The 10000-nt window shown below is 47.3% G+C and overlaps 2 protein-coding genes across 4 annotated transcripts in view; one reads left to right on the top strand and one right to left on the bottom strand.

Moving 5' to 3' along the window:
- Positions 1-5975, bottom strand: part of tecpr2 (tectonin beta-propeller repeat containing 2) — a 25156-nt gene extending 19181 nt beyond the window's left edge. Inside the window, exons 1-6 of the mRNA XM_079286520.1 lie at positions 5929-5975; positions 5240-5342; positions 5026-5166; positions 3100-3228; positions 2468-2599; positions 2144-2301 (exon numbers count right to left, since the gene is read on the bottom strand). Coding sequence (XP_079142646.1) covers positions 2144-2301; positions 2468-2599; positions 3100-3228; positions 5026-5166; positions 5240-5342; positions 5929-5963 — 698 coding nt within the window. The 5' untranslated portion in view covers positions 5964-5975. The remainder of the gene's footprint in view (positions 1-2143; positions 2302-2467; positions 2600-3099; positions 3229-5025; positions 5167-5239; positions 5343-5928) is intronic.
- Positions 5976-6816: 841 nt separating this feature from the next.
- The window catches only part of znf839 (zinc finger protein 839), a 9645-nt gene continuing 6461 nt past the window's right edge, over positions 6817-10000 (top strand). For all 3 annotated transcript variants that reach the window (XR_013772719.1, XM_079287194.1, XM_079287193.1), the window contains exons 1-2: positions 6817-7341; positions 9275-9454. Coding sequence is in view for 2 of the 3 variants with exons in the window: in XM_079287194.1 (XP_079143320.1) it covers positions 7015-7341; positions 9275-9454 (507 nt within the window). In the remaining variant the exon portion in view is untranslated. The remainder of the gene's footprint in view (positions 7342-9274; positions 9455-10000) is intronic.

The raw sequence follows: 10000 nt of genomic DNA, 5'->3' as shown, positions 1-10000 counted from the left end.
CTACTGTGGACAGGAACACTGTAAAGTCTCTCATAGAACGTCTACTGTGGACATGAACACTGTAAAGTCTCTAATAGAACATCTACTGTGGACAGGAACACTGTAAAGTCTCTAATAGAACGTCTACTGTGGACATGAACACTGTAAAGTCTAATAGAACGTCTGCTGTGGACAGGAACACTGTAAAGTCTCTAATAGAACATCTACTGTGGACAGGAACACTGTAAAGTCTCTAATAGAACGTCTACTGTGGACATGAACACTGTAAAGTCTAATAGAACGTCTACTGTGGACATGAACACAGTAAAGTCTCTAATAGAACATCTACTGTGGACAGGAACACTGTAAGGTCTCTAATAGAACGTCTACTGTGGACAGGAACACTGTAAAGTCTCTAATAGAATGTCTACTGTGGACATGAACACTGTAAAGTCTAATAGAACGTCTACTGTGGACATGAACACTGTAAAGTCTAATAGAACGTCTACTGTGGACATGAACACTGTAAAGTCTCTAATAGAACGTCTACTGTGGACAGGAACACTGTAAAGTCTCTAATAGAACGTCTACTGTGGACATGAACACTGTAAAGTCTCTAATAGAACGTCTACTGTGGACAGGAACACTGTAAAGTCTCTAATAGAACGTCTACTGTGGACATGAACACTGTAAAGTCTCTAATAGAACGTCTACTGTGGACAGGAACACTGTAAAGTCTCTAATAGAACGTCTACTGTTGACGTGAACACTGTAAAGTCTAATAGAACGTCTACTGTGGACATGAACACTGTAAAGTCTAATAGAACGTCTACTGTGGACATGAACACTGAAAAGTCTCTAATAGAACGTCTACTGTTGACATGAACACTGTAAAGTCTAATAGAACGTCTACTGTGGACATGAACACTGTAAAGTCTAATAGAATGTCTACTGTTGACATGAACACTGTAAAGTCTAATAGAACGTCTACTGTGGACATGAACACTGTAAAGTCTAATAGAACGTCTACTGTGGACAGGAACACTGTAAAGTCTCTAATAGAACGTCTACTGTTGACATGAACACTGTAAAGTCTAATAGAACATCTACTGTGGACAGGAACACTGTAAAGTCTCTAATAGAATGTCTACTGTGGACAGGAACACTGTAAAGTCTCTAATAGAACGTCTACTGTGGACATGAACACTGTAAAGTCTAATAGAACGTCTACTGTGGACATGAACACTGTAAAGTCTAATAGAACGTCTACTGTGGACAGGAACACTGTAAAGTCTAACAGAACGTCTACTGTGGACAGGAACACTGTAAAGTCTCTAATAGAATGTCTACTGTGGACAGGAACACTGTAAAGTCTAACAGAACGTCTACTGTGGACAGGAACACTGTAAAGTCTCTAATAGAACGTCTACTGTGGACAGGAACACTGTAAAGTCTCTAATAGAACGTCTACTGTGGACAGGAACACTGTAAAGTCTAACAGAACGTCTACTGTGGACAGGAACACTGTAAAGTCTCTAATAGAACGTCTACTGTGGACAGGAACACTGTAAAGTCTAATAGAACGTCTACTGTGGACAGGAACACTGTAAAGTCTCTAATAGAACGTCTACTGTGGACAGGAACACTGTAAAGTCTAACAGAACGTCTACTGTGGACAGGAACACTGTAAAGTCTCTAATAGAACGTCTACTGTGGACAGGAACACTGTAAAGTCTCTAATAGAACGTCTACTGTGGACAGGAACACTGTAAAGTCTCTAATAGAACGTCTACTGTGGACAGGAACACTGTAAAGTCTAATAGAACGTCTACTGTGGACAGGAACACTGTAAAGTCTCTAATAGAACGTCTACTGTGGACAGGAACACTGTAAAGTCTCTAATAGAACGTCTACTGTGGACAGGAACACTGTAAAGTCTAATAGAACGTCTACTGTGGACAGGAACACTGTAAAGTCTCTAATAGAACGTCTACTGTGGACAGGAACACTGTAAAGTCTCTAATAGAACGTCTACTGTGGACAGGAACACTGTAAAGTCTAATAGAACGTCTACTGTGGACAGGAACACTGTAAAGTCTCTAATAGAACGTCTACTGTGGACATGTTGTGTCCTTGTATTATGGGATGTACATCACATGTCTACCTCTTGCGTGGTTTGGTGCCCAGCTGCTGGACTTCCTGTTTCTGAGTGCAGTAAAGCAGAGATCTGTGCTGTGTTGAGATCAGCAGCACCTGGTGACTGTACTCCATCTGGACCACACCTGAGGACTCCTCCAGCAGCAGCACAGGTTTACACACACCCTGCACAGATACACACACGCAACGCGCAACACACGCACACAACACGCAACACACACACAACACACGCAACACACACACACACGTGATTAATAAACTACTCTTTCCTTTCTCATTACATAAACGAAATGATGAATGTACGATAACTGGTAGTGTTGTTGTGGTTCACCTGGTCCAGGTCCAGAGAGGAAAACACAACTCGTCCTTTATCGTCTCCTGAGAACAGTTTCATCCCGTTGGTGCTCCACGCCAGAGTCGTTACCGAGCCTTTATGAAGGCCGACCACATCGAACCGCCTCAGCTAGAGACAAAGAGAGAGAGAGGTGTGTTCCAACTCCAGAGAGAGAGAGAGAGAGAGAGAGAGAGAGAGAGAGAGAGAGCGAGAGAGAGGTGTGTTCCAACTCCAGAGAGAGAGAGAGAGAGAGAGAGACAGAGAGAGAGAGAGAGAGAGATAGCGAGAGAGAGAGATAGCGAGAGAGCGGTGTGTTCCAACTCCAGAGAGAGAGAGAGAGAGAGAGAGAGAGAGAGAGAGAGAGAGAGAGAGAGAGAGAGAGAGAGGTGTGTTCCAACTCCAGAGAGAGAGAGAGAGAGAGAGAGAGAGAGAGAGAGGTGTGTTCCAACTCCAGAGAGAGAGAGAGAGAGAGAGAGAGAGAGAGAGAGAGAGAGAGAGAGAGAGAGAGAGACAGAGAGAGAGAGAGAGACAGAGAGAGAGAGAGAGAGAGAGAGAGAGAGAGAGAGAGGTGTGTTATCTGCCTGTCTCTCTCTCTGGTAGAGTTATAACACAACTGTCGAACTTCTCACCTGTTTGTTCCGACCAGGAAGTGGAGACACCAGCTGGAAAACTGCAACTCGACCTGATGCTGTTCCCACGGCAACCAGATCATCAAAACAGCTGAGCAGCTTCACAGCTGTGATCGCATCACTCTTCCCCTGTTACAGACACACACACACACACAGTGTTAATCTCTGTCTCTTTAAACTGAAATAGCTCGCTTAAAGTCACGTTGCTCAAAGACGTTGCTCCACTGGTTTCTGGTTGTACTGTAGATGTTGCTCCACTGGTTTCTGGTTGTACTGTAGATGTTGCTCCACTGGTTTCTGGTAGTACAGCAGACGTTGCTCCACTGGTTTCTGGTAGTACAGCAGACTTTGCTCCACTGGTTTCTGGTTGTACTGTAGATGTTGCTCCACTGGTTTCTGGTTGTACTGTAGACGTTGCTCCACTGGTTTCTGGTAGTACAGCAGACTTTGCTCCACTGGTTTCTGGTTGTACTGTAGACGTTGCTCCACTGGTTTCTGGTAGTACAGCAGACGTTGCTCCACTGGTTTCTGGTAGTACAGCAGACGTTGCTCCACTGGTTTCTGGTTGTACTGTAGACGTTGCTCCACTGGTTTCTGGTTGTACTGTAGACATTGCTCCACTGGTTTCTGGTTGTACTGTAGACGTTGCTCCACTGGTTTCTGGTTGTACTGTAGACGTTGCTCCACTGGTTTCTGGTTGTACAGCAGACGTTGCTCCACTGGTTTCTGGTTGTACTGTAGACGTTGCTCCACTGGTTTCTGGTTGTACTGTAGATGTTGCTCCACTGGTTTCTGGTTGTACTGTAGACGTTGCTCCACTGGTTTCTGGTTGTACTGTAGACGTTGCTCCACTGGTTTCTGGTAGTACAGCAGACGTTGCTCCACTGGTTTCTGGTAGTACAGCAGACGTTGCTCCACTGGTTTCTGGTTGTACTGTAGACGTTGCGCCACTGGTTTCTGGTTGTACTGTAGACGTTGCTCCACTGGTTTCTGGTTGTACTGTAGACGTTGCTCCACTGGTTTCTGGTTGTACTGTAGACGTTGCTCCACTGGTTTCTGGTTGTACAGCAGACGTTGCTCCACTGGTTTCTGGTTGTACTGTAGACGTTGCTCCACTGGTTTCTGGTTGTACTGTAGACGTTGCTCCACTGGTTTCTGGTTGTACTGTAGACGTTGCTCCACTGGTTTCTGGTTGTACTGTAGATGTTGCTCCACTGGTTTCTGGTTGTACAGCAGACGTTGCTCCACTGGTTTCTGGTAGTACAGCAGACGTTGCTCCACTGGTTTCTGGTTGTACTGTAGACGTTGCTCCACTGGTTTCTGGTAGTACAGCAGACGTTGCTCCACTGGTTTCTGGTTGTACTGTAGACGTTGCTCCACTGGTTTCTGGTAGTACAGCAGACGTTGCTCCACTGGTTTCTGGTTGTACAGCAGACGTTGCTCCACTGGTTTCTGGTTGTACTGTAGACGTTGCTCCACTGGTTTCTGGTTGTACAGCAGACGTTGCTCCACTGGTTTCTGGTTGTACTGTAGATGTTGCTCCACTGGTTTCTGGTAGTACAGCAGACGTTGCTCCACTGGTTTCTGGTTGTACTGTAGATGTTGCTCCACTGGTTTCTGGTAGTACAGCAGACGTTGCTCCACTGGTTTCTGGTTGTACAGCAGACGTTGCTCCACTGGTTTCTGGTTGTACAGCAGACGTTGCTCCACTGGTTTGAAAACCCTTCAAACCCTCTGCTGTGATTAGAGACTGCAACAAATGTTTGAATTTAAAAAACAAGTGTCAGCTCTACTGAGGACAGGTGTGTCTCCTTGAAGAGCCCCACTAGACCAGGGCCCCCTGCTGGACCTCCTGTAAAACCAGACTGAGCACCACAGAAGAAGAAGAAGAAGAAGAAGAAGAAGAAGAAGAAGAAGAGCTCTGACCTCCAGGCTGTACTTGTTCATGTGTGCTCGGCGACGACAGTACAGGTAGAGCATGCCGGTGCTGCTGCCCACCGCCAGGAAGTCACTGCTGCTGTCCAGAGCCGTCAGGTAGACCAGGACGGACCTGAACCCGCGCTGCACCTGCAGGGAGAGAGAGGAGCATCAGCATGGTCGGCATCAGCACTCTGGTCTGGGTCACTTCCTGGTTCCCTACCTTCGCTGGGATCGCATTCAGCAGGTAGTAGAGCGGGCAGAACTCTCTCAGGATAGAGGAGGAGGGGGCTGCCATTTTTTTGCCGAAGTGGACGGAACTGGTCCTGAAAATTTAATTAATTAAAAACAACACAGGTTTAATCTTTCACTTCCTGTCCTGGTCTCACCTCAACAACAGCTCAGATCTAACTGACATATACCGAATTGTAAAAGGTCTTATGTCATGTTTTGCAGCTGACGTCATGAGAGACAGGTTAAATAGAAGTTTGGTGTGACGCCATGAACTCTGAACCAAACTCCATTCAAAAAAGCATAATTTTCCTGTTCCCCCGTCTCCTCATCTGACGACATACAGCATTAAGTCTCGTTGGGATTCATTCAAGATAACAACATAAGCATTCTACAAAAAAATAAAAGCGAAGTCTTGTGAATTATCTGCAGTTTGTCCCTTTCTGGAGTTTCTCTGGAGGGCGGAAACGAACGTAAATAGATCATTGAAATTTAAATTCACGTCATTTAAACCCGGTTTTTGATCAAGTTGACATATGCCGAATTAAACACAGTAACTTAAAGAAGGCTAAGACACCTTAAACTTGGCTTTTACAGTCATTGTTCTCGTCCCACCTTGAGATAAATATTAAATGAACGTAATGTTGAATGTAGTTTGGTTTGACGCAACCGTCAGGTTACCTTTCAATGCTAGCAGGCAGGCTAACAGTTAGCATGAGGAAGAAGAAGACTGAGAGTCCTTTACTGAGAGCTGGAGGATTCCAGATGTTCCACTTACTGACCAATATGTTCAGGACGTCTGTCTGTCTGACAATCGCCCTGTCTGTCTGACAGCCTCCATATTGATCTGATCCTGAGCTGCTGTCAACAAACCACGCCCCCCGCCGACAGACCGCGGTACTGCACCTTTCATCTCTACGTCTTTATGTATTTATGTGTTTTAATACCACTAAAATAATGAAACAATAAAATACTAAAATACTCTGATATGTTAGTTATTATCTTCATCTCAGGACAATTTTAATAAATAAATGGACGACCGGAAGCGGAAACTCAGTGGCTGCTGGTTGGAAAACCTGGAAACTAGATCCAAGTATTGAGCTTTGCTACTTAATTGAAACTATGAAGAGGACAGGTTAGTTAAGATGATTAGAGATGAGACAATAACATTTCTATCATTTAGTATGTGTAATTATTGTCCTTTGAACTCGGAGTCTCTAATAATGTGTATGTTGATTCATCACACTGTGCAATTACAAACAATTATTCTGTCTGTATATATAATATTTTTAGTTATATTTTAGTTATTGTGGATTTGTTTTACTTATTTAATATTCTTTACTGTTGTATTACTTATTTACTTGTTTGATGTTGTTTTTACTGTGTCTCTTGTTCGCACTATACTGAATATATAATAATAATTACATATAATTGTTTAAACATGAATACAAACATACATGGCCACTAAAGCTGGTTCTGAAGTGTTTAACGTTGAAACTCAGAGAGTCCGGCCCGGTGCTGAATCCAGTCCGGGAGTTCCGCGCTCCCGCGTGCTGCTGACTGACTAAAGTAAGCTAGTCCTGAAGTAACCGTTAGCTAGCCGTGAGCAGCTGCTCGTTTCACCGCTAACGTCCATGTTGTCCTTCTTATTCAACGGCGCACACACGTTTTACAACGAGACATATATATCGGTGGTATCGATTGACCACCTGACTGGGAGCTAAGACTGAGCTAAGCTAACAGAATTTGTTAGCCTCGCCAGCCAAAATGGCGGACAACGAGGAGGACAGCGGTTCGTTGTTGCAGAGCTGCACCGAAGAACAGAGCATCCTGGTGGGCACAGACTTCACCAGCCTCGACACCACCACCATCATCTACGTGCAACCGGACGGCAGCCTGCTGGAGGGCTCCGGGCTGTCTGCAGAGGAGCAGCGGGCTCTGCTGGACCAGCTCACCAAACAGCACCAGGTCGTCCAGGTCTCAGACTCCGAGGCCGCACAGCTGCTCCAGCAGAGCCAGCTGATCAAAACCATCCCGGTCCACAACAACACGACCTTGCTGGACCCGAGCCAGCTGCAGCAGGTCATCAACCAGGTGTGATGGAGAATGTATTTATGAATATATACCTGTGATTGATCAAATGGTGACTATGATCAGTAAGGTGAGTGTGGTGGGAAATGTTCCCTACTAGTACTCTTCAGAACCAGAACCGTTTATTGCCAAAGTGTGGTGCACATACAAGGAATGCGACCTGGTGGATAGTTCATACCATTCAACACAGAAACATCAAAATGTACAATAAAATACAGTGCACAAACAAACAGATAACAGCACTTTAAACAAGTGAGATGTCAGTGAATGTAAAGTGTTAAGTGTGTTTAAACAGAAACATAGAAACATAGAAACATAGAAGAGATGTGCAGCGGAGTGACCGGTGGACACCGTCCTGGGGATGACAGAGTCAGGGGGTCCTGGTCTTTGTTGACGAGCCCGACTGAAGACTGAAGAAACTGTTGACGTGGTGGGAGGCCTTGGTCCTGATGGAGGCCTTGGTCCTGATGGAGGCCTTGGTCCTGATGGAGGCCGTGGTCCTGATGGAGGCCGTGGTCCTGATGGAGGCCGTGGTCCTGATGGAGGCCGTGGGCCTGATGGAGGCCGTGGTCCTGATGGAGGTCTTGGTCCTGATGGAGGCCTTGGTCCTGATGGAGGCCATGGTCCTGATGGAGGCCATGGTCCTGATGGAGGCCTTGATCCTGATGGAGGCCATGGTCCTGATGGAGGCCATGGTCCTGATGGAGGTCTTGGTCCTGATGGAGGCCGTGGTCCTGATGGAGGTCGTGGTCCTGATGGAGGCCGTGGTCCTGATGGAGGCCGTGGTCCTGATGGAGGCCGTGGTCCTGATGGAGGCCGTGGGCCTGATGGAGGCCGTGGGCCTGATGGAGGCCGTGGTCCTGATGGAGGTCTTGGTCCTGATGGAGGCCATGGTCCTGATGGAGGCCATGGTCCTGATGGAGGCCATGGTCCTGATGGAGGCCATGGTCCTGATGGAGGCCTTGGTCCTGATGGAGGCCTTGGTCCTGATGGAGGCCGTGGTCCTGATGGAGGCCGTGGTCCTGATGGAGGCCGTGGTCCTGATGGAGGCCGTGATCCTGATGGAGGCCATGGTCCTGATGGAGGCCATGGTCCTGATGGAGGTCTTGGTCCTGATGGAGGCCGTGGTCCTGATGGAGGCCGTGGTCCTGATGGAGGCCGTGGTCCTGATGGAGGCCGTGGTCCTGATGGAGGCCGTGGTCCTGATGGAGGCCGTGGGCCTGATGGAGGCCGTGGGCCTGATGGAGGCCGTGGTCCTGATGGAGGTCTTGGTCCTGATGGAGGCCATGGTCCTGATGGAGGCCATGGTCCTGATGGAGGCCTTGGTCCTGATGGAGGCCATGGTCCTGATGGAGGCCGTGGTCCTGATGGAGGCCGTGGTCCTGATGGAGGCCTTGGTCCTGATGGAGGCCTTGGTCCTGATGGACCTCAGCCTCCTGGCAGATGGAAGGGGCTCCAACAGTTCATGTCCAGGGTGAGGGGTCGGCTACAACCCTCCTCGCTGTGACTGAGCTTATGGGCCTCACTCACTAACCCAGCTGAATGGTAACAAGACCACATGGGGTGTTTCTGCCTTTGCTTCATGAGAGGAAGTCAGTGAATGTGGGTGCAGTTAATCAGAATGTTCAGGTTAGTCAGAAACCGTCGTGTTCGTGTGACAAGGCTCAGGTGAGATGAGAGGAGGTGTCTGTGGGCAGTTCGAACCTGTTGACCAGATGTTTTAGTGTGAACTCATCCTGCCCCCCCACCCTGTGCTCAGCTGTAGAGAGGCTTCACTCTCATGTCGTCCTCCTGCAGACTGCACTCTGTGCGACGACAGAGTCTTCTCTGCACAGACGATACATACTACAGAGACAGACTTCTCTCAATGTTCCTTATTTCAGTGTTACAGGACTCACTCTGTACTACTAAATTAGTTTTTTTTCCCACCCCACAGGTCACCAAGTCTCAGCAGCAGGTCCACGTCCCCAAACAGAAGGTCCAGGTCCCCCAGCACGGTGTGAACCAGCAGAACTTAAAGTCCACCAGCCAGAACAACGCTTCCCAGCAGCTCAAGAGTGTCGCCCAGCAGGTCGCCAAGCAGACCGGAAGCTCGGTGCAGGTGGTCCAGAAGAAGGTGATCCAGAAGATCAGTTCAGTTCATGCAGACTGTAGTGGATTCACCGTGTCCTGGTTCTGTAGGTGGTTCCCCAACCTGAGGGTCGGGACCCCGTAAGAGGTCGAGGATTAATCTGAGATCAGGAGAAAATATATTCGATAGAAGCAGGAAGACAGCTGGACGTTTACAGATGTTGAAAAGGTGTAAATGACACACCTGCAATCTGTCCGTCGACCCAATGAATCAACTAATTATCTTATTGTCGTGTCTGGTGTTTCACACGAGTCCTTTTAAGGGGTTCTGTAGGACCATTGATCTCATCCAAGAGTCTTGAAATCACATGAAACCAGTTTAAAGATTGATCCAGATTAGTGTGGACCTGGTCTAGAGACTAAAGGACCACTTTCACCTGAATCACAGAGATTTGATCTTTATTTTCTGGTATCAATCATGTTTACATTTCGAACAGATTCAATTAAAAACAGATGGATGAAACATTCTCACCACGACCTCCATGTGGGAGCTGTCCTGGAGCTTTCGGCTCTGTCGCATGAACATCATCGT

Source organism: Melanostigma gelatinosum (genome assembly GCF_949748355.1).
Source record: "Melanostigma gelatinosum genome assembly, chromosome: 16".
Lineage (NCBI taxonomy): Eukaryota > Metazoa > Chordata > Actinopteri > Perciformes > Zoarcidae > Melanostigma > Melanostigma gelatinosum.
This window is presented reverse-complemented; position numbering and strand designations above follow the sequence as displayed.